Source organism: Dendrobates tinctorius, unplaced genomic scaffold, assembly GCF_039654945.1.
Source record: "Dendrobates tinctorius isolate UK_male_01 unplaced genomic scaffold, ASM3965494v1 ptg000115l, whole genome shotgun sequence".
In the NCBI taxonomy this organism is placed as follows: domain Eukaryota; kingdom Metazoa; phylum Chordata; class Amphibia; order Anura; family Dendrobatidae; genus Dendrobates; species Dendrobates tinctorius.
The window spans coordinates 17,374,679-17,399,798 of record NW_027361783.1 but is presented as its reverse complement, the minus strand read 5'-3'; the positions used below and the strand labels follow the sequence as shown (position 1 = coordinate 17,399,798).

Below are 25,120 nucleotides of genomic sequence, written 5' to 3'. Positions count from 1 at the left end.
GACCAAGGGAATGCAGTGGACGTGGTGTACATGGACTTTTCAAAAGCTTTTGATACAGTGCCACACAAAAGGTTGATACATAAAATGAGAACAATGGGGATAGGGGAAAATATATGTAAGTGGGTTAAGAGCTGGCTCAGGGATAGGAAACAAAGGGTGGTTATTAATGGAGCACACTTGGACTGGGTCACGGTTAGCAGTGGGGTACCACAGGGGTCAGTTTTGGGTCCGCTTCTTTTTAACATATTTATTAATGACCTTGTAGGGGGCATAGAGAGTAGAATTTCAATATTTGCAGATGACACTAAACTCTGCAGGGTAATCAATACAGAGGAGAACAATTTTATACTACAGGAGGATTTATGTAAACTAGAAGCTTGGGCTGATAAATGACAAATGAGCTTTAATGGGGATAAGTGTATGTGCACTTGGGTAGAACGAACAAGATGTATAATTATGTGCTTAATGGTAAAACACTGGGCAAAACTGTCACTGAAAAAGACCTGGGTGTATGGGTGGACGACAAACTCACATTTAGTGGCCAGTGTCAGGCAGCTGCTGCAAAGGCAAATAAAATAATGGGATGCATTAAAAGAGGCATAGATGCTCATGAGGAGAACATAATTTTACCTCTGTATAAGTCACTATTGGCGACCACACTTAGAATACTGCGTACAGTTCTGGTCTCCGGTGTATAAGAAAGACATAGCTGAACTGGAGTGGGTGCAGAGAAGAGTGACCAAGGTTATTAGGGAACTGCGGGGTTTGCAATACCAAGATAGGCTATTACACTTGGGGTTATTTAGTTTGGAAAATCAAAGGCTTAGGGGTGATCTTATTACAATGTATAAATATATGCGGGGACAATACAAAGACCTTTCTAATGATCTTTTTACTTTTAGACCTGTGACGGGTACAATGGGGCATCCTCTACGTCTGGAGGAAAGAAGGTTTAAGCATACTCACAGACGCGGATTCTTTATTGTAAGAGCAGTGAGACTATGGAACTCTCTGCCATATGATGTTGTAATGAGTGATTACCTACTAAAATTTAAGAAGGGCCTGGATGCCTTTCTTGAAAAGTATAATATTACAGGGTATATACACTAGTTTCCTTAATATTGCGTTGATCCAGGGAGCTAGTTTGATTGCCGTATGTGGAGTCGGGAAGTAATTTTTTTCACCAATGTGAAGCTTACTGTTTGCCACATGGGTTTTTTTTGCCTTCCTCTGGATCAACATGTTAGAGCAAGTTAGGATAGGATATGGGTTGAACTAGATGAACTTAAAGTCTTCCTTCAACCTTAATAACTATGTTACTATGTTACCAATGCAGTCTGGCAAGTAAAAACATTATAAACAGGGAATTAACAATTCTTCCCTGAGGCAGCCATTTACCTTATGGCAATACGCATTGGAATACTCTTTCTGCCCTACCTTTGCATTTTCACCTAATAGGGTACCCTAGTATGATGTAACCTTGATATTTTGTGCTTATCATCTTGTGTTTTTCATACTTTTTTTTCTCCTTTTACAGTACTGTACAGCATGACAAGAGATTACTGACTACAGATTGGTGCTTACCCACCCCAACTCGTGTATCTCCATTACATCCTAGAGTGGAACAAAATGATATAAGTAGTGATGCCAAAACTGCTAAAAGTGTTGGTGGCCGATGTTGCTCTAGGCCTTTCTAACAAGCAGGCAGGGGCATTGTTAGGATTAGAAAAGATCAAGTGTCCAAGCCTCAAGGCAATTATTTTAAAACAACCTTGCCCCAATCTCTAACATGACAAAATAATTAAAGGGAAGCTGTCACCTGTTTTGGCCGCTATAAGATGCGGCCACTGCCTTTCAGGGCTTATCTACAGCATTATATAATAGTGAAGAAAAATAAGCTTTATTATACTCACCAGGGGGGTGGTCCGGTCCGGTGGGTGTCGCAGGTCCAGGTCCGGTGCCTCCCATCTTCTTGCGATGCCACCCTCCTGCTTGTTCATCACTCCCCGGCATCGCGCACCTGCAAAGGTGCATTTATCTGCCCTGTTAAGGTCAGACCAAAGTACTGCAGTGCGCAGGCGCCGGGAAAGGGCAGAGAGGCCCAGCACCTGCGCACTGCAGTACTTTGCTCTGCCCTCAACAGGACAGATAAGTATGCCTGCGCAGAAGCACAATGCCAGGGAGTGATGAAGCAAGCAGGAGTTCAGCATCGCAAGAAGATGAGTGGTGCAGGGCCCGGACCTGCGACACCCATCAGACAAGACTGCAGCAGACCGCCACCTGGATGAGTAGAATAAAACTTCATTTTCTTATCTTGCAGGTCAGACCGGGAGCTTATCTACAGCATAATGTCCTTTTAACCCCTTCTAGACCTTGCCCTTTTTCATTTTTGCGTTTCTGTTTTTCACTCCCCTTCTTCCCAGAGCCATAACATTTTTATTTTCCTGTCAATATGGTCATGTGAGGGCTTGTTTTTTGTGGAACGAGGTGTACTTTTGAACACACCATTAGTTTTATCATGTCATGTACTAGAAAACAGGAATAAATTCTAGAGTGAAATTACAAAAAAGTTCAATCCCTTGCTTGTTTTTTGCTTGGCTTTTTTATTAGATTCACTAAATGCTAAAACTGACCTACAATTATGATCCTCCAGGTCATTATGAGTTCATAGACACCAAACATATCTAGGTTCATCATCTCGGATTGGGTGAGGGCTTATTTTTTGCATGCTGAGCTGACCTTTTTAATGATACCATTTTGGTGCATATACAATCTTTTGATCACCCATTATTGCATTGTAATGCAATGTCGCGGCGACCAAAAAACGTAATTCTGGCGTTTTTACTTTTTTCTCACTACGCCGTTTAGCGATCAGGTTAATTCTTTTTTTATTGATAGACCAAGCGATTCTGAACAAGGCCTTACAAAATATGGGTATGTTTGATTTCTTTTTTATTGTTTTATTTTAAATGGGACAAAAGGGGGTTATTTTAAACTTTTATATTTTTTTATTTTTTAAATATTTTTTAACATTTTTTATTTACTTTTGGCATGTTTCAATATTCTCCATGGGAGACTAGAAGCTGTCATAACCCGATCGGCTTTGCTACATTGAGGCGATGATCAGATCGCCTCTATGTAGCAGAATTACTCACTTGCTATGAGCACCGATCACTGGGTTTTGCTCATGGCAATCCGGAAGTGACAACAATAGAGGGCTCCAGGAGACCTCTGGTTGTCATGCCAACCCACTGGTGACCTGCGATCAAAGGGAAGGAAGTGACCCCCTCAGTTCTAGTACTGCATAGATCATGAAGGAATTAATGTCCAAATGATTTCAACCTATCTTATTAGGTTGATTATTTTTAAGTTGACTTAGCAAGTTCTAAGAACTTTAGTTGGATAGTTTTCAAAACTTTTCTCTTTCTCGCAATCCTTTTCATTGTGTTACCAGGAAAAATTCATTCAAGTTGCAGTCACAATAATATATCACCCAAAAACAGAAAGAAGGTGAGTTTGTGCTTTAAAAAAATTGATGCAATTGTGCCAAAACCTGGCAGGTATGGCCTTTTATTACATTAAATAATGATGTTTAGGTATATTTAATTGAGCCTGAGCGTCCACAATAGTTTTGAAAAAGAATTCAATCCAGAAAGTCTGGCATCAATTGAGATTGGACATATGGGAGTACAATTTCCATGTAATTAGAAGATTGAACACATTTCTTTGGCACACAAAAGGTGAACTTTTTTGATGCTGATTCTCACAAATCAAATTGGAGATTGTTCAAATTCATGTAGAGCAGTAAGGATGCACTTACATTGAGAGATTAAGCAGGAAAAACAAACCAAAATACAATGTGTCCGTAAAGTCGTGGTGCACTTTTGACCAGTCACAGGAAAGTATACAAGTATACCATGATCCCCGGATCTGACGCCCTTAGTCTTTTACTTTTCGCGTTATGTGAAGCAACATGTGTACATTGAACGTATTAACGACATTAATCACTTAAAACAGGGAATCACAGATGTTATTCACTCTGTTACATCAGATGTCCTTACCCGTGTGTAGCAAGAACTTCACTATCATTTGGATGTGTGTACGGCAACAAATGGGGCCCACATCGAACTGCACTGAATAGGTATGAAACTGAGAGAGTTTTTCTTTTATTTGGAGCAGATTTCACATTTCTATGGTCTTTTGTTGCTTTCCAGTGACTGGTCAAATGTGCACCGTGACTTTACGGACACACTGTATATAGGGACCACACTTAAGGAAATTTGCAAAATCAAAGGGTTTTTCAGGGAAACATATTAGAAGGATCAAGGAACACTAACAGTCGAGAAATAAAAAGCACACTAACAAAAGCAAGAGGATTAATAATTAATTAGTATAAATTATATTATATAAAAAAATCCCTTCAAATTATTATTTTTCAGATTTAAATGTGGGAATTTAAAAGTGTTATATTTCATTAAATTTATAATCAAACATACTTATATACAGATGTCAAGCTAAAAACTTGAGTCTTATTCAATGAGTTCATCAGACATAAAACAGAATGGTGAGCAAGGAAGTCATTTTATTGCTTCAATTAATTTTTATGTTAAGAATTCTAATATTTTCCCCAGGATTTTTACTTTTATGTAGTGTGCACATTTTTATTTCCTTTCAGGAAGCTATAATTGTCTCTTAAATTTAAAGTACATAAGTCAATGGGTTCACATGGGACACATCAAATAGAATGAAAGAACTTAGATATGTGATTGTAGAATACCAATATATATGCTTTAATCTTACACAAAAACCAGAATCTGTCAATCAATCTATGCATCAGGCTATCTCTCTGTCTATCTATCTAGTCTATCTATTTATTCTGTCTATATTTTCAGAAAAAACATTAATTGAGTTTTCAACTGCTCAGACAATCTCTACTGAATACTTATATTTCCCTCAAGTAACATAATAACAGCACTACTCACCTCCGGTGCGGGCACCATTCCAGCGATGTCAGCGCCTGCTCTCTCTCTTCTTGCTTAACATTGTTATGTCATGCTATCCCTGTAACAAATCAGCAGCAACTTCAATGTCACCTCTTACAGCCAAAATTTACATCCATAGGATGTCAAACAGCAGCAGGTCTAACTTCTAGCAGGTGTTAGATTTGCTTAAAATAAGTGAGAGTGAAGCAGCTGCTGATTGTGTGCAGGGCTCACATGACATATCAATATAATGTGAGCTCCATGAGATCAGACACCGACATCCCCAAAATGGTGCAAGCACATGAGGTAAGTATAGCTATTATTATTTTACATGTGAAAAATATACTGATTGGGAAAGGATTGGCTGAGTAGTGGACAACCCCTTTAATGACCAACATCAAAATAGTGGACATCATGTTGGACATTACCTTTGCAAATGAGAGCAGAAAAGAAAAATTGAAAAATCTTTACTTTAAATGATGGGAACATAAAAGTTTAAATGAAGCATGTGAGGTGATTCATGCTACCTCAACTCTATTTAATAGAGATAGACTCATTCATTAAATAATATCCATGCTTGAACATAAATCAAACAACAATATAATTAAGCTGACTAGTCATGCTTGGCTCTGTTTGACTGTCAAGTTTACAGAGTAAGGCTAAGTTCACACTTGCGTATGGCTGGTCTGCGGATGGCTGCATACATCCTCCCCTTACGCTCCGCCTACTTCCGCATGCGTCCTGTGCTGCCCTGCTTACCTATCTTTAACATTGGGTACCCAGGGACATGCGTTGTATGCGGATGTGTCCGCGTGCTTCGTTTTAAGACAGGAGAGAAAGATCAAACCTGTTATGAATGGAAAACCGAGGAGGAAAAAAAAGACAACAAGCTAAGTCTCAGAAAACCAGAGAAGTTGGTAACTATGCAGATTGCAGATCCCTGATCTTAACCGCACAACTAGCAGCAGTCGTGGAGCGTTCCTAAGTTGGTCCGAGACGCCTCGTCACAACTGGAGAACTACATAAGCATAAAGCAAGAAAAGAGGAAAACTAACTGCCCCAGAGCGGACCCCAAAGGAAAGACAGCCCCCCACATGTATTGACGGTGAAACAAGATGAAAATACAAACAAAGGCAGGAAAATAGGCTGAGCAAATGATTGGGCCTGGCTAACTAAAAAGGACAGAAAAGGAAAGACACTGTCTGCAATCTGCCAAAAAAACCTACAAAAATATTGTCCAACACTTCTGATAGCAAAATTAACCCTGAAGTCACTAGACTTCTAAACCTATATCAGCACTCTTAAATATTCTGAGACAGAGCAAAAAAGAGGCCAATCTAATAAGGGACTAAAAGCAGATTGGCAAATACTGATTAATAGGAGTGGAATATCAGCATAGCCCCAGCAGGGGCAGGCTGATTACACAAAAAACTGAATTGATCAACAAGCGCAAGTGTGAACAATAGCAAAAAACAAACTTAACTTGAGAAGACTGGAAGAGAGCTGAAGTCCAGGACCTGAGAAGCAGACTGAATCACCAGCACCCGGATAGGGCGTCGGCTGTCTTATATCCAGTCTGATACTCCAGAGATCCAATCGTTATCTTCCTCATCAGGTGGCAGAGCACTACCACTTAAACCAACCGCACTACCTCCTGTCACCACCAGAGGGAGAACGGAAGGGGAACTCTCAACTGGTGGAGCAGAAAATGAGTTCATGACACAAACCCATATGACAGGGAGCACCTCCATTGCAAGACAATATGAATAAATTTATAGATTAATTTTAAGAGGTAAGGTTTCTCCTTGCGGAGAGTGACATGCCAGCTGTGGCTTGTCAAGGTAAGGAGGCTTATTCGCCGTGCAATGCTCCTCTGGGAAAATAATATGCAAATTGCCTCTTCAGAAAGAAAGAGGACTTTTACTCTACAGCGCCACCTATTGGTAGTAGCGATGGCTTGTATCCTAAGTCATATTGCAAGACTCGTTAAAGGGTTGATTGTGACTTGTAGGATCGCTACTACCAATAGGTGGCGCTGTAGAGTAAAAGTCCTCTTTCTTTCTGAAGAGGCAATTTGCATATAGATTAATTTTATTAACAGATATCAAAAACAGTGTATAACAGGACAAGGCACATACAAAATAAAAACATTTAAAATTGCATCTAGTACATGCAGGAGGACCTATACAAATGCCAGGCCTTCATATAGAGGCTGTGGCCGACCACACAGTGTTCCCCGAAAAAGGCACAGTTTTAATACCAGCTCTGTGTAAACAATCTTAAAACAAACTTGAATGAACAATTAAATCAATGAGTCCCACAAATATAATAAATTAATAATGAACATACAGTACCTTATGAGTCTGACAGAACTAGAGATAAAGATGTATGCCAAAAATGGCTGAGGTAAGATGAAGTGGACCCTGAATGAAAAGTGACCACTCACTGTTCAACAGTGCAAAGGAAGCATAAGGTGCAAGAGTGCAAAAAGACTGAGGCAAGCAATGATGTAGCTGATGAGCCCCAGAAACATGTGGGACAAGCAAGCATGTATAGTCACCCAGGCAATAATATGCCCCAGTGTGTAAGGTAGAGCCAGTGGTGTCAAAGAATGAGAGGAGCAAGAGTGTGGGATGGAGTCCCACACGTATCGCCATGCAGGAGGTGGCTTCCTCAGGGAGAGAATACATCAATGTTTCTGGGGCTCATCAGCTACATCATTGCTTGCCTCAGTCTTTTTGCACTCTTGCACCTTATGCTTCCTTTGCACTGTTGAACAGTGAGTGGTCACTTTTCATTCAGGGTCCACTTCATCTTACCTCAGCTATTTTTGGCATACATCTTTATCTCTAGTGCTGTCGGACTCATATGGTACTGTATGTTCATTATTAATTTATTATATTTGTGGGACTCATTGATTTAATTGTTCATTCAATCATTCAAGTTTGGTTTAAGATTGTTTACATAGAGCTGGTATTATAACTGTGCCTTTCTCGGGGAACACTGTGTGATCTGCCACAGCCTCTATATGAAGGCCTGGCATTTGTTTAGGTCTTCTTGCATTTACTAGATGCACTTTTAAATGTTTTTATTTTGTATGTGCCTTGTCCTGTTATACACTGTTTTTGATATCTGTTAATAAAATTAATCTATAAATTTATTCATATTGTTGTCTTGCAATGGATGTGCTCCTTTTCATAAGGGTTTGATCTTTCTCTCTTGTCTTGGTACATTTATTACTTACCCATGGTGAGCCCTCTTGCTAATAATCTTAATTATACCTTATTGGTGGTGCCTTCCAATTATCTTATATGCGCATGCGTTGTTTTGACAAGCCCGCCGACCGCACGGGAACGCAACATGTTGCATTTCTGTGCGTTTGGTGGGCATGTGAAAAACCGCCTTATGCGGACAGATCTGCATACAACGCATGTCCCTGCAACCCCAATGTTAAAGATAGGTATGCAGGACAATGCAGGAGGCATGCGGAAGTAGGCAGAGCGCAGACGGAGCTTAAGGGATTACGTATGCAAACCTGTCATACACAAGTGTGAACTTAGCCTAAGCAATAAGGTATACCAATGTTATTGAACTATAAGGTGCACCAGACCATAGGACTCACCACAAATTTTCAGAAGGAAAATAGGGAAAAAAATAATGCATCAAATGGAGGTCGATCTTACAGTCTGAATTCAGCTCACCAGGGTGGGAGGTCGGCAGTGCTGGTGGAGCGTGTTCACAGGGGGTGTTCTGTGATCCGCCGATGATGCGACTCCCATCCCTGACTGGTGCGGCACCAAGATCTCATCCACCGAGATTTTTGGACAAGATCTCACTACCGGGATCTCAATCTGTGCATGCGCCACTTCTGGTGGCCCTTTTCCTGGAAACAGCATTGCAGCAGTGGAAGTGCACAAAATGTTGGTGGAGCCCCTGGACCACTGAGCACCACCAAATACTGCTGCACCAGTCAGGGATGTGAGTTGTATCATCGCCCTGCAGCATTGGACCACTGAACACCTCCTCTTCCCAAGCTCAGTGCCAGCAGTACCGCCCGACTCCTGCTGCCAACAAACTACTGGTAAATACATTCAGACTACTGTTAGGTATAGCAAATTATAATGATTATATCTATATATATATAAAGCTGAGTGTATAGCCCCGCCGACGCCGCATAGCCACATTCACTATAATATCCCACATCATCCCGTCAGCCAGAGCTACCGGACTACTACCCCTAATATCCCACATCGTCCTGTCAGCCAGAGCCACCGGACTACTAATATCCCACATCATCCCGTCAGCCATAGCCACCGGACTACTACCCCTAATATCCCACTTCATTCCGTCACAGCCGCTGGATAACTACCCCTAATATCCCACATCATCCCATCAGCCAGAGCTACCAGACTACTAATATCCCACATCATCCCGTCAAAGCCATCGGACTACTACCCCTAATATCCCACATCATCCCCTCAGCCATAGCCACCGGCCAACTACTCCTAATATCCCACATCATCCCATCAGCCTGGGGTCAGAACCAGAGCGCTGAGTGGAACGGTCCTAACTTCCATACCAGGGATCCCTTTAATAGAAGCCTGGGGTGAGAATCAGAGCGCTGAGGGATTTACCCTAACTTCCATACTGGAGATCCCTTTAAGAGAGGCCTGGGGTCTGTTCCAAAGCGCAGAGTGGATTTGCCCTCACTTCCGTACCGGGGATCACTTAAAGAGGGGCCTGGGGTCAGAGTCAGAGTGCAGAGTGGATTTGCCCTCACTTCCATACCGGGGATCCCTTTAAGAGAGCCTGGGATCAGAACCAGATTGCTGAGTGGATTTGCCCTGACTTCCACACCAATGATCCTTTTAATAGAATCCTGGGGTCAGATTCATAGCGCTGAGGGATTTGCCCTAACTTCCATACAGGAGATCCCTTTAAGAGAGCCTGGGGTCAGTACCAGAGCATTTGAAGGCAATTGCCCTGACTTCCATACAAGGGATTTCTTTATGAGAGCCTGGTGTCAGAACCAGAATGCTGAGTTGAATTGTCCTAACTTCCATACCGGGTATCCCTATAAGAGACCCTGTGGTTAGAACCAAAGTGCTGAATGGATTTGCCCTGACTTCCATACCAATGATCCCTTTAATAGAAGCCTGGGGTCAGAATCAGAGCGCTGAGGGATTTGCTTTCACTTCCGTACCGGGGATCCCTTTAAGAGAGGCCTGGGGTCAGTACCAAAGCTCTGGATGGATTTGCTCTGACTTCCATACCAATGATCTCTTTACGAGGGAAGATGTGCCTATGGATGGAGGATGTGTGATGTGTATATGGGCACGGGATGGGGGATCCATTTCTGTCATGTGCTCTCTGCTCCTTTCTGGGGGCAGACAATGGATGGGAGCTTATGTTCCCAAGGATGCTAGATTTCTCTCACACACACACATTCATTTTTATATATAGAGATTTATAACTGCCAACATTTGTAACACCCATAATATGTGCTTAAGTTGGAGTAGCATTCTCAACATCAAGAACTCACATGCATTTCTCCATGGGAAACATTGTCATATGTACTACTTACATGACCTGTAAATGAGCAGAGAGATACTGTTGTGCTCAAAAGTTTACATACCCTGGCAGAATTTTTGCTTTCTTGGCCTTTTTGCAGAGAATATGAATGATAGCGCCAAAACTTTTTCTCCACTCATGATTTGTGGTTGGGTGAAGCAATTTATTATCAAACTACTGTGTTTTCTCTTTTTAAATAATAATGACAACCCAAAACATCCAAATGACCCTTATCAAAAGTACACATACCCCATTTCTTAATGCCGTGTATAGCTCCCTCTAACATCAATGACAGCTTGAAGTATTTTGTGGTAGTTGTGGATAAGTTTCTTTATTTTCTCAGATGGTAAAGCTGCCTACTCTTCTTGGCAAAAAACCTCCAGTTCCTGTAAATTCCTGGGCTGTCTAGAATGAACTGCATGCTTGAGATCTCCCGAGTGGCTCAATGATATTGCGGCCCGAAGATTTAGATGGCCACTCCAGAACCTTCACTTTGTTCTGCTGTAGCCAATGACAGGTCAGCTTGGCCATGTGTTTAGGATCGCTGTCATGTTGGAACATCCGAGTACATCCCATGCGCAACTTCTGGGCTGATAATTGTAAATTTGCCTACAGTTTTAGCTGATAACATGCTGCATTCATCTTTCATTCAACTTTGACCAAGTTTCCTGTGCCTTTGTAGCTCACACATCCCCAAAACATCAGCATTCCACTTCCTTGCTTTAGAGTAGGAATGGTGTTCCTTTAATTATAGGCATTGTTGACCTCTCTCTAAATGTACATTTTTTGCCCCAAACATTTAAGTTGCAGCCAAAAAGTTCAATTTTGGTCTTATCTTTCCAAATTACTTTGTTACAGAAGTTTTGAGGCTTGTCCCTGTGCTGTTTTATGTTTGTTTTTTTTCTACCTGACTGTGGTTATGTTTTTACAGAGCCCGAAATATTTGATTTGTTAATCAAAGTTTGAATGCTGCTGACTGGCATCATCAATTCCTTGAATATCTTCTTGTAACAATTTCCTGTTTTATACAGCTCAACTACTTTTCTCTTATATCCGTTGACAATTCTTTTGCTTTCCCCATGACTCACAATCCAGAAAAGTCAGTGGCTTGATGAAAGATGCAAGAGTCTGTCTGGATCCCAACTACTCACTCAACTTTTATGCACACACACTGATTACAAACAGGTGAGGATGTTACCTGTAGTAGCCATTCAAACCCATTTATGTCAACTTCTGTGCATGTTATCAGGCCACAATCAACAGGGTATGTGAACTTTTGATCAGGGTTGTTTGGATGTTTTGGGTTGCCGTTATAATTTGAAAAGAGAAAGCACAGTAGTTTGACATTAAATGGCTTCACCCAACCACTAACCATGAGTGGAGAAAAAGTTTTGGTGTTAGCATTCATAGTCTCTGAAAAAAGGCCAAGAAAACAAAAATTCTACTGGGTTATGTAAACTTTTGAGCACAACTGCACCTATACTCTAAATGGTTAATCTGAATACCAATCACAAATTATGATTATAACAGCAAGTAACAATGTTAAATCCAGAATCCTATGAAATCATAAGCTGACATGGGTTGTCCGGTCCAAACCAAAACTGCAAGTCTGCAGTCACTCTATTTCTCTCTATGTGACCCAAAACTAGTATATCCTCACAGCACATGCACTGCACGCTGTGAGTTTTCTCTGTTGTCATTACCGGGAGAAGCGGCATGTGACTTCAAACATATGATATGCATACTCCTGGCCAGGCAGTTTCCTGCCTCAAGCAATACACTTATCACTCTAGAAACAGGGTGGTCAGATCCTGTCTGTCAAACTTGTGGTCACGTGTCCACTGTTCCTGGTGCTGAAACCGGAGAATCCTCACAGCGTGCAGTCTACATAAAGTAACTTCAGACTTGTCGTGTTAGACTGGACAACCCCTTTAAGGAGCAAAATCAACCTCATCTATTTTCATAATTTATCATTCTAGTTCAGTCAATGCAATGGGTTCTGCCCTCACATATCCCTGTATATTAATCACCTGTTCAGTAAGTTCTCTAAATGGCCAAATACAGACTCATATACAGTGAAGGAAATAATTGTTTGATCCCTTGCTGATTTTGTAAGTTTGCCAACTGATAAAGACATGAACAGTCTATAATTTTAAGAGTAGGTTAATTTTAAGACTGAGAGATAGAACAAAAGAAATAAAATCCAGAAAATCACATTGTATAAATTATCTAAATTCATTTGCATTAATAATTAAGTATTTGATCCCTCCAGCAAACAAGACTTAATACTTGGTGGCAAAACCCTTGTTGGCAAGCACAGCAGTCTGATGTTTTTTGTAGTTTTTTTGTATTTGATGATTGCAGATCATCTTTAAATCATTAAGATTTTGAGTTTTTCACTTGGCAACTCGGAGCTTCAACTCCCTTCTTAAGTTTTCTATGGGAATAAGGTCTGGAGATTGGCTATGCCAATCCATGACTTTAATGTGCTTATTTTTGAGTCACACTTTTGTTGCCTTGGCTGTATGTTTTGGGTCATTATCTTGCTGGAAGACCTAGCCATGACCCATTTTTAATGTCCTGGCTGAGGGAAGGAGGTTGTCACTCAGGATTTTACAGTACATGGCTCCATCTGTTATGAATGAGTCACCGAAGAAGGAAAAAACAAAAATACAAGCTAAGTCCAGAAAACCGGAGAGGTTGGTAGCTATCGGATTGCAGACCCCTGATCCTATCCACAACAACTAACAGTAGCCGTGGGGGGTTCCTACGATGCCCTAGACCCCTCGATCACAGCCGGAGAACTAAATAGGCCTAAAGAAAGAAAGGGGAAATCTAATCTGCCCCAGAGCAGACTCCAAAGCAATAGGCAGCCCCCAACAAATAATGACGGTGAAGCAAGATGAAAACACTAACACAGATAGAAAGATAGGTTGAGCAAACGATGGGGCCCAAGCTAACTAAAAAGGACAGGATAGAAAAGCTGAAGTTGCTAGGACTTCAAAAAGACTATATCAGCACTCAGGTAAATTCTGAAGACAGAGCAAAGAGACAAACTGATCAGAGACAAAAATGGAACTCAGCACACCCCCGACCGGGGATGGCTGAACTCCAAAAAACAAGGTAAACAAAACAAAACTAATAAGTTCAATAGAAGAGCAAAAACTTATCTTTGGGAAGCAGGAATCAGACTGGTCTCCAAGAATCCAGCAGAGAAATTACCAGTGACTCAGAAGGGCGTCGGATGCCTTATATCCAGTCAGAAGTTCCTGTCACCCAGTCATCATCTACCAGATCAGGTGTTTGGTAATCAGCATCACTACCTTCCTTCACCAGAAGAGGGAGTTCATCAGACATCGACGGTGAAGGGGAAGTGAACTCACAACATCCATCCATTCTCCCATTGATGCAGTGAAGTATTCCTGTGCCTTTAGCAGAGAAACAATCCCAAAGCATAATGTTTCCACCTCCATGCTTGACAGCGGGGACAGTGTTCTTTGAATCATAGGCAGCATTTCTCTTCCTCCAAACACAGCTAGTTGAGTTAATGGCAAATAGATCAATTTTTTTCTCATCTTTCCACTGCACCTTCTCCCAATCACTCACCGAATCATCCAGGTGTTCATTGGAAAACTTCAGAAGGGCCTGCACATGTGCTTTCTTGAGCAGGGGGACTTTGTGGGCACTGCAGAATTTTAATCCTTTATGGCATAATGTGTTTCCAATGATTTTTTTTTGGTGACTCTGGTCCCAGCTGCCTTGATATCATTAACAAGTTCTCCTCCATGTAGTTTTAGGCTGATCTCTCACCTTCATCATGATCAAGAATAGCCAACAAGGTGAGATTTTGCATGGTTCCCCAGATCAATGTTGATTGACAGTCATTTAGTATTTCTTCTATTTTCTTACTATTGTACAAACAGTTGTTTCCTTCTCATCCAGCACCTTACATATGGTTTTGTAGCCCATTCCGGCTTTGTGCAGGTTTATGATCTTGTCCCTGACATCTTTAGAAAGATCTTTGGTCTTGCCCATGTTGTAGAGGTTAGAGTCAGACTGCTTAATTCAGTCTGTGGACAGGAGTCTTTCAAAAAGGTGATTTTGTAAGACAGATGTCTTTAATGCAGGTAACGAGTTGATTAGGAGTGTCTAACTGGTCTGTAGGAGCCAGAAATCTTAATGGTTGGTGGGGGATCAAATACTTATTTCTCACTGCAAAATGCAAATAAGTTTATATAATTTACACAATGTGAGTTTTCTGGATTTTATCTTTGATATTCTATCTCTCAATGTTAAAATTAACCTACCCTTAAAATTACAGACTGTTCATGTCTTTGTCAGTGGGCAAACTTACAAAATCAGCAAGAGATCAAATCATTTTTTTCTTTCATTGTATATCAAAACCTCAATATTCACCATGATGCATGGATCAGCCACAGGTCTTTCCACTTGAACTTAGCAGCCACATAGGCAGATATGAGGTTGCCAAACTGAGGTCAGGGACCTACGTTCAGTCGTTGCTTCATGCTCTGTACTCGGACTGTGATATTTAGGCATCTGACTTTGATCTGAGCCTAACATCACAGGTAATATCCTTTACATGATGTGAACCTTTGAACAATTAATTTCCTCATCTGCATAACATATTTGTATGTATACACAGTTATATATGAAGTAATAAGGGACATTACCTCTGTTGTCTGTGATAGTAAAATTTGCATAGGTTGATTTCTCTGGAAGTTGAGTAAAAGAAAATGGGTAGCTGAGGTTATGTTCATCCATGTCTACTGCCGTTACAGTGTGCACCGGCTGAAATAAAAATACGTTAGTACCATTTGTATTGAACTGAATAAACAGAACACAATGCTTGTAATTAGGGAAGAGCTGAAACCATAACACATTCAAAGAAGTAATTAAAAAAAGCTAATCGAAAATATGGATTTAGCAGGTAAAGTAGCACGAATGCTGCAATTATACATTACTTTTGGACAATGTAAAATGTGTAAAAATAATTTTGAATGTCTGAAAAAAAAATGATTTGAATGATTAGATTGACATATATAGCAAAGTGTTTGCAAACTAATGCCTAAAATCATTTGCGTGCTTAGCAAATTGATCGGGAACATGTGCAATTTTCTTTTCAATTAGAAAACATGCATGATGGGAAACTAAATGGATAATTCTTATTCTTACCACAAATATAGGTTGTTCAACATTCTGTAAATTCCATCACCCGGATTTTTGGGTTTTTTTTATACTCTTTTTATATTTATGACAGCATTTAAAATAGTAAAGAAACTTCATAGGCTGCTGAGCAAATGTTTGCACACAAAGACATTGATGCAGACTTTTCAAAACTGTTTCAAAAGAAAACTACCGTATCTGTTGCCAAAAGCAACCAACCAATCATAGTGTAGTTTTCATTTTATGACTGCTACAAAAAAAATGATAGCTGTGATCTGATTGGGTGTTAATGACTCTGCATGAGCAGTATGATATTAAATTCTGTACTCATATGCACTTATTTGATGAATGTACTGCCATGCTGAATACACTTATGCATGCCAATCATCAAGATCTGCTGTTGGCAGCTCTCTTTGCAATTGCTGACAAGTGATGCCCCATATGTGCTCGATTGGAGACAAGTCTGCAATGTAAGACCAGTTTTTCTCCTGGGATTATGGTGTCTCTCACTACGCAAATCTGGGACATCATCAGCAATTGCAAAGGGAGGTGTCAGCAATGGATCTTGATTTTTTCCATTTCCAAGCGCATTCAATTTGGTAGAACATTCCTAAGATAACCATTACTAACCTCATTGATAACATGTCAAGTCCTTATATTTCTGTGCATGACACTCATAGTAGATACTGAATAAATCAAGATATTTTCAAATTTTAGTTTTTATTTTATAGTTTTCATATCATTAACATGTTATTAATAGCATAATGCCATGACTTTTCCTTCTTGGGGTTGCAATTTCAGTTTAGAGGAGTGTAGTTTAGTTGCACAACTTTTGAATTACTTTGTAAACCACATCCATAGAAGGAGTTACATCAGGTTAATTCTTTACTTTATGATGTAAGGGTAAAAATGAATAGATATGAGAAACAAAGCAATCACATCTACTGGACTTTTTGTGACTCAAACTATGACTCAAATAAACTGCACATGAAGATGTATTCCAATCTCGGGTTTACAATAAATATGGCTAAAAATAGAAAAGTTAATCATATATTTTTAACAATTAGCAAAAAGCTAAGTAATTGAAGAAAAGAAAAATCTAAATCAAATCAATATTTGGTGCGACCACCCTTAGCCTTCAAAGTAGCATCAAAACATTAATACTTCTTAGTACACTTGCAGATAGTTTTATTGACTGGATAGTGTGAGCCAGTGGAAGAGATGGTGCTTCTGCTACTACTAGTGGCTACCACATTCTTACCCTTGGAATATATATATTTTTTATTGCTACATTACCTTGTTCCTTGCCAGTTTTTCTTTTACCATACATTTCTTATAACAATGTAATAGCTTTTTGACAATCTTTTCAACCCCAGTTATTCAACCCTTGTCAGAATGGAAGTAACAAGAAATGCTAGGTTGGCAGATATAAACCAAAAATGTGACAGCTGGCCGCAATATAGATGAGGTGTGCATGGTAGTCAAATTAAAATAGTAAAACCGGTGCGTACAAACTGACATGCACAGTTAAATGTCTTTTTCTTTTTAAAAAAAATCAATCCCCTTAGCAAAAATGACAAAATAGGAAATGCTATAAGTAGGCAAATGACTAAAAAGTGGCACCTGCTACAAAAGCATGCATGCATGGATGTACATCGTCTAATGTAGTCAGTACAAATCCAGGGGGAAAGATTCTCAGCACACCTGTTCCTAATTAAATCAGTGCCCACATTGAAGCACTAGCAAGCTCCTTCTTGCAGCTCCTGCGCCATGGGTTTCCTTTGCCAAGCATTTCTATTACTATAATTCCAATTTACAAAGTCAATTTTCTTAAGCATGGATATTTACTAATGATGAGCGAGCATACTCAGTAATGCTCGTTACTTGCCTGAGTATCACTATACTCGCGGTACCCGGCGAGCACCGAGTGATTGACTGGCCGCACAGCATCATCAGATCTGTAAGAGACCTGGCGTCTCCATGCTTTGTGCATTCAGCTCCGGATTCAGACAGTGTAGGGAGATCTGCTGCTGAGATAGGGTCAGATTTGGGGATTTATTAGTCAGTGTGGGTCTACCATCACAGAATCCACAAATACAGCTAAACCAACAGTCCTTCTAAGGACTAAATATGGGGTATCTAGATTGCAGTGCTTGGTAGGCAGGGGAGTGTATGTGGCTCTATATATACCAGTGTAAGGCATGCAGGCACTGTATGTGGGTATCTAGATATCATTGCATACCTCAAAAGGGTCCATTACTGTCTGCCGCTGCTGCTGCCTATTGCATACAGTGGGGCAAAAAAGTATTTAGTCAGTCAGCAATAGTGCAAGTTCCACCACTTAAAAAGATGAGAGGCATCTGTAATTTACATCATAGGTAGACCTCAACTATGGGAGACAAACTGAGAAAAAAAAATCCAGAAAATCACATTGTCTGTTTTTTTTTCATTTTATTTGCATATTATGGTGGAAAATAAGTATTTGGTCAGAAACAAGCAATCAAGATTTCTGGCTCTCACAGACCTGTAACTTCTTCTTTAAGAGTCTCCTCTTTCCTCCACTCATTACCTGTAGTAATGGCACCTGTTTAAACTTGTTATCAGTATAAAAAGACACCTGTGCACACCCTCAAACAGTCTGACTCCAAACTCCACTATGGTGAAGACCAAAGAGCTGTAAAAGGACACCAGAAACAAAATTGTAGCCCTGCACCAGGCTGGGAAGACTGAATCTGCAATAGCCAACCAGCTTGGAGTGAAGAAATCAACTGTGGGAGCAATAATTAGAAAATGGAAGACATACAAGACCACTGATAATCTCACTCGATCTGGTGTTCCACGCAAAATCCCACCCCGTGGGGTCAGAATGATCACAAGAACGGTGAGCAAAAATCCCAGAACCACGTGGGGGGACCTAGTGAATGAACTGCAGAGAGCTGGGACCAATGTAACAAGGCCTACCATAAGTAACACACTACGCCACCATGTACTCAGATCCTGCAGTGCCAGACGTGTCCCACTGCTTAAGCCTGTACATGTCCGGGCCCGTCTGAAGTTTGCTAGAGAGCTTTTGGATGATCCAGAGGAGTTTTGGGAGAATGTCCTATGGTCTGATGAAACCAAACTGGAACTGTTTGGTAGAAACACAACTTGTCGTGTTTGGAGGAAAAAGAATACTGAGTTGCATCCATCAAACACCATACCTACTGTAAAGCATGGTGGTGGAAACATCATGCTTTGGGGCTGTTTCTCTGCAAAGGGGCCAGGACGACTGATCCGGGTACATGAAAGAATGAATGGGGCCATGTATCGTGAGATTTTGAGTGAAAACCTCCTTCCATCAGCAAGGGCATTGAAGATGAAACGTGGCTGGGTCTTTCAACATGACAATGATCCAAAGCACACCGCCAGGGCAACGAAGGAGTGGCTTCGTAAGAAGCATTTCAAGGTCCTGGAGTGGCCTAGCCAGTCTCCAGATCTCAACCCTATAGAAAACCTTTGGAGGGAGTTGAAAGTCCGTGTTGCCAAGCGAAAAGCCAAAAACATCACTGCTCTAGAGGAGATCTGCATGGAGGAATGGGCCAACATACCAACAACAGTGTGTGGCAACCTTGTGAAGACTTACAGAAAACGTTTGACCTCTGTCATTGCCAACAAAGGATATATCACAAAGTATTGAGATGAAATTTTGTTTCTGACCAAATACTTATTTTCCACCATAATATGCAAATAAAATGAAAAAAAAACAGACAATGTGATTTTCTGGATTTTTTTTTCTCAGTTTGTCTCCTATAGTTGAGGTCTACCTATGATGTAAATTACAGACGCCTCTCATCTTTTTAAGTGGTGGAACTTGCACTATTGCTGACTGACTAAATACTTTTTTGCCCCACTGTATATACCTAGCCCCAGGTATCAGTGGCTAGGAATATTTTTTTTGCACCTTAATCCTGATTATTTTATTCCAATGCAATCTAGAGCCCCTTTTTTCTCCATTTGATTGTTGACACTGCAGACTACAGCTAGATCCTTTTAATAGTGCAGTGTGAAAATGCAGCAATTTTAAACGGCTTTGCCCATCCCAGGCATCACATCTGAGTTTGCAGAAAATTCTGGCATTTTTTGTGGTACTGTAGCATTTTTTGGAGTGTCTTATAAAAATTTTTGACACCATTTGGCTGCCAAAAAATATATAGCTGCCCAAAAAATATTTAGCTGGCAAAAAAATATTTAGCTGCCAAAACAATATTTAGCTGCCAAAAAAATATTTAGCTGGCCAAAAATATTTAGCTTCAGTTCATATATTTAACCCTGTGTTTTGTCCACCACATGGATCATATATCATTGTGCTAAATATTTACAATTTCAGACCTCCAAATAATTTTTTTGTAGTGTCTTAGCCTACTTATTGACACAATTTTGGTGGCAAAAAAAACACAGGCCACATATTTAACACTGTGCTCTCTCCATCAGACACCTGATCTATCTCTGGGCTACAAATTTGGGTATTTCAGGCCTTCATTCACCTTTTTTTGCTGTGTCTTACAGTAATTCTATACAGTGTTTTTCTGTAAAAGAACAAAAATACAGGCCACATATTGAGCAGTGTGAGATCTCCGGCAAATGCCTCTTCTATCTGTGGGCTACAAATTGTGGCATTTCAGGCCTACACTCACCTTTTTTTGCTTTGTTTTGCCCTAGTTCTATACACTATTTTGCTGTAAAAAATATAAATACACGCCAAATATTTTACAGTGTGGTATCGCCTTGACACGCCTCATCTATCTGTGGTCTACAAATTGTGGAATTTCAGGGCTCCATTGAACTGTTTTTGCTGTGTCTTACTCTAGTTATTGACACCAGTTAGTTAAAAAAAAAATTGTTATCTACAGATATTTTAAACTGTGGTTTTCCCGCATACGGATCACATATAAGTTTGCTCCAAATTCAGCCATTTGTAATCCATTTAAAATGGACAAGGCGTGTAGCAAGGGACGGGGAAGCAGACGTGATGGTGATGGTGCATGCAGAGGCCGAGGCCGAGGCCGTGGAAAGCTGAAATTGGGTCACAATAAACAATCACATCTGCTCACTCGACCTTGCTGCCCCAATTTCTAGGGAACCGCAGCAGGACAGCACTATTTAAGTCAGAGCAGTGTCAAAAGGTTGTTTGTTGGATAGTGTATAATGCTTCCAATTACTTTGGCACCACCAACAGCACCCTGTCTTCCACACGGTCAAGTCTGAGTAGCAGTGAGTCTGGACTGCGTATACCTCAACCCTGACCCTTCTTCTTCTCACCATGCCAAGTACCTGGAGACAACTGATCCCACACTTGGACACTCCAAAGAGCTGTTCACTTTTCCATTTATAGATTCGGGCCTATCGCCGGGTCCACTTGAAGCAGGGCAAGATGAAATTGCATGTAGCAATGCCTAAATATTTGAGCAGCCATGGTCCCATGAAGGTGATGGTGAAAACGTGTCACAAGAGGTGGACGATGATAAGACACAATTGCCGGAAACTCAGGAGGAGGACCAGGGTGCGGAAGTGGAAGAGAAGGTGATGGATGATGCTGTATAGTATCTGACCCAACCTGGCAGGAGGACATGCAGAGCGAGAACAGCAGCACACAGGGGGAGGGAGGCGTGGCACCCCAACAGGCAGGAAGAAGCAGTGTGTTGGCCGCAGACAGAAGGCAGGAAACCGTTCCCCGTAACACCAACTTGACGAAAGATGCCAGTCCAACTGTTAGATCTTCCCGAGTGAGGTTGTTTTTTTAAAGACTCTGCCAATAACCCCAAACAGGCCATTTGCATCACCTGCCATGCCTGACCACCATCAGCAAGATTAGGCATATGGCATCAAATCACCCGACTTTGTGGGCCGAACCTCAGGCTCCAATAACAGTCTGCGGGTGTCACCATTGCTTCTTTCACTGTTGTGTGTGCAAGCCAATCCCCTGTCCACGGTGCATGCAAAGTTCCCTCGAGCCATGCACCTGTCATTTTCCACACTCTACTAGCACCATCAGCAAGCATGTCCACATCCCTGTCACAGCACAGCCTTCAATTGTCCATACCCCAGTCATTGGAATGCAAATGGAAATATGCAGCCAACGCTCCACAGGCCACAGTACTAAATTCACACATTTCTCGCACATGTTGCCTTTTAGGCTCAAGGAGGCGGAAGCTTTCCGCAACCTGATGGCGGTGGCTGTCCCAAGGTACTTGGTCTCCAGCTGCCACCATTTCTCCCGGTGTGCTATCCCTGCACTACACAAGCATGTGTACCACAACATTACCCGTGCCAGCAGCAATGCTGTTACTGGGAAAGTCCACCTAACATGGACACGTGGACAAGTGCTTGTGGGCAGGGATGCTACATCTTGATGATGACACACTGGGTTAACATAGTGGAAGCCGGGACCCAGTCGGACCTTGGGATGGAACACATCCGATGCCGAGGATTGCGGGCCCTATGTCAATCAGGGTTGCCCCCACTGTGTACAGCTCCTGCACCTCCTCCTCTTCCGCCTCCCCTTCAGCCTTCATGTCACGTGGACCTGTCCTGTGTGACACGACCCGCAGGTCAGTAGCTAAAACAACAAGACACGGCATGTGTAACTGTCCTGTGTGACATGACCCGCAGGCCGGTAACTAAAACAACAAGACAGGGAGAAGGGGAAACAGTTACAATGGTGGCCCTGCGATAGGGAACGGGGACATGGAGACCTCCGGCACTCCCCTGAGTCAGTGTCTCTCCACTCCTAACGATCCCTAGGCCAGTTCCACACCGGGCGCCGATCAGGATACCGAAAATCCCTAGCTCACCCTTAACCAGTCCCTTACTAGTGAAGTGGATGGTGCAGAAACTAATCCCACCACTGCACTAAAACACACATTGAGGAAAGTGACAAACAGGGAAACACCACTTAACTTTGCTCTGTTGCTAATGCTCCAAGCAGCAGAGTCTGACACCTGAGTGCATATTTTCCTCCAACCGAATCCAACACCGGAGTGCAGCTTTCCAGCAACAGAGTCCCGCATCTGAATGCAGCTTTCCAGCAACAGAGTCCAGCATCTGAGTGCAGCTTTCCAGCAACAGAGTCCAGCATTTGAGTGCAGCTCTCTTCCAGCAACAGAGTCCAGCATCTGAGTGCAGCTTTCACCATAGCTGCCACTCCACCAAGCTTTGCAAGAACTCCACACTGACACCATAGCTGCCACTCCACCAGGCTTTGCAAGAACTCCACACTGACACCATAGCTGCCACTCCTCCAAGCTTTCCAAGAACTCCTCGCTGACTCTGCCCGGGACTCTTCTCAAGTTAATTCCTTCACCAAGGATGGTTGGAAAAGACCAATATCACCAACAGTGAGTGAAACCACCTGCTACACCTTTATAGGCAGGACCCAAGGAATCACACCTGCTTCATTATCATGTGCAATAATACTAACCACCACCGGGGGCAAACTAGAACAAAAGACACCACCGTGCAATAACCCCAATAGCCACAGAAGGCAAAACCAACTCCAAGCAACCAGCTCAAAGGAAAAAAAAGGTTACTTATTCAAAACCTGTCATAATCCAGCATGGATCATGACACTCCATCTCTGAAATGGAAGGACTCCAGTACTGCCTCAGCCAAGCAGCAACAGGCTGTGCTGAAGCTAATATGCTTAGGTGACAAATAGCACAATGCTGAAGAGTTGTGGACAGCTCTGAAAGAGCAGTCAGATTTCTGGCTGACACCACTGAACCTACAGCCAGGCATGGTCATGTGTGATAATGGCAGGAACCTGGTCATGTCTCTGAGGCGAGGACAGCTCACACACGTACCATGCCTGGCCCATGTACTTAACCTCGCTGTTCAATGGTTTCTCAAAAGCTACCCGAAGCTGACGGATCTGCTTGTGAAAGTACGTCGCCTGTGTGCCCATTTTAGAAAGTCAGCTACAGCTTCAACTGCCCTTGCCATGCTTCAGCAGCGTTTGCAGCTTCTGGCTCATCGACTGGTGTGTGATGTCCCATGCATTAGAACTCTACACTGCATATGTTGGAAAGGATTTGTGAGCAGAAGAGAGCAGTTGCTGAGTACCAGCATCAACAAGGCTGTCATTATTCAGGTTAGACTTCCCACATAAGACCTCAGGAATGGACATGGATGTCAGATATATGTACCATCCTACCAAACTTTGAGTTCTCCACCAAAATGGTGAGCGGCGATGATGCCATAATTAGTATCACCATCCCGATTCTCTGAATTCTGAAAACCTCTCTGCTCACAATGAGGGTGAATGTGTTCTGTGATGCTACAGCCACGCTATTTTTTGCAAGGGTGTTTATGATGCCCGTAGACAAATTTTAAAAAATATGTACCCCCCAGGGGCAAATGTTTGTCAGCCCATACACTTAGTGTATGGGCATTCCAAGTATAGGAGACCCGCTCCTTTAAATTGGGAAAATATTCATAGGGGACATCCTCCACATCTCTTCAGACACCACCACTAGAACACCGGGGTGAATGTATTCCATGATGCTACAGCCATTCTGTTTTTTTGCAAGGGTGTTTATGATGCCCGTAAACAAATTTAAAAAAATATGTACCCCCCCAGGGGGAAATGTTTATCAGCCCATACACTGAGTGTGGGCATTCCAAGTATAAGAGACCTGCTCCTTTATACTGGGAACATTTTTTTATGAGAGCTTTTTCAACGTCTCCTTCAAGGGGCATTGGAGTGCCTCCTAATTTTTGGCAACCTTGCATTCACTGCATAGACAAACACTATGAAAGACACACTTCCTAATAATGGAAACATTGTTTTAAGGAGGCACACCACTACATCTTTTCCAATGGTTATTGGGGTGCATGTAACTTTGGTGCAGGGCAGGACTTGCATTTAATGCATAGGCATACAATATGGGAGACCCACTTTATTATAATAGGAACTGTAGGGATTGGTCAGCTGATTCTAACAATGCAATTCTCCACTGCCAGGTATTGTTTGGCATCAATACTGCAATTCTCCACTACAGGTTCTTCGGTCTCAGCACTGCAATTCACTACTGCAGGTTCTTCAGGCTTAAGGCTGCAGACACACTAGTGAAAATCGGTCTGATTTTTATGCAAGAGAGTCGGACAAGTGCAGTGCAATTGTCATGCAAGTGTCATGCGTTTTTTATGCGAGTACATTACGATTTTTCACACTTGCATCCGATTTACATCGAAATGCAGTGCGATTGCAATCAAATTGCAATGCGATTTTAATATGAGGTTTTACAAAGGAAATATTCTTCAAAAGAAAGATAGATAGATAGATAATAGCTAGATAGATAGATTAAATGCCAACACATGATCTGTCGTGTACAGTATAATTTCAG

General features: G+C 41.7%; 1 protein-coding gene across 1 annotated transcript in view; it reads right to left on the bottom strand.

Moving 5' to 3' along the window:
* The window catches only part of LOC141101162 (cadherin-19-like), a 296,165-nt gene that overhangs the window by 21,005 nt on the left and 250,040 nt on the right, over positions 1 to 25,120 (bottom strand). The window contains exon 10 of the mRNA XM_073590021.1: positions 15,245 to 15,362. Within this exon, the coding sequence (XP_073446122.1) occupies positions 15,245 to 15,362 (118 nt within the window). The remainder of the gene's footprint in view (positions 1 to 15,244; positions 15,363 to 25,120) is intronic.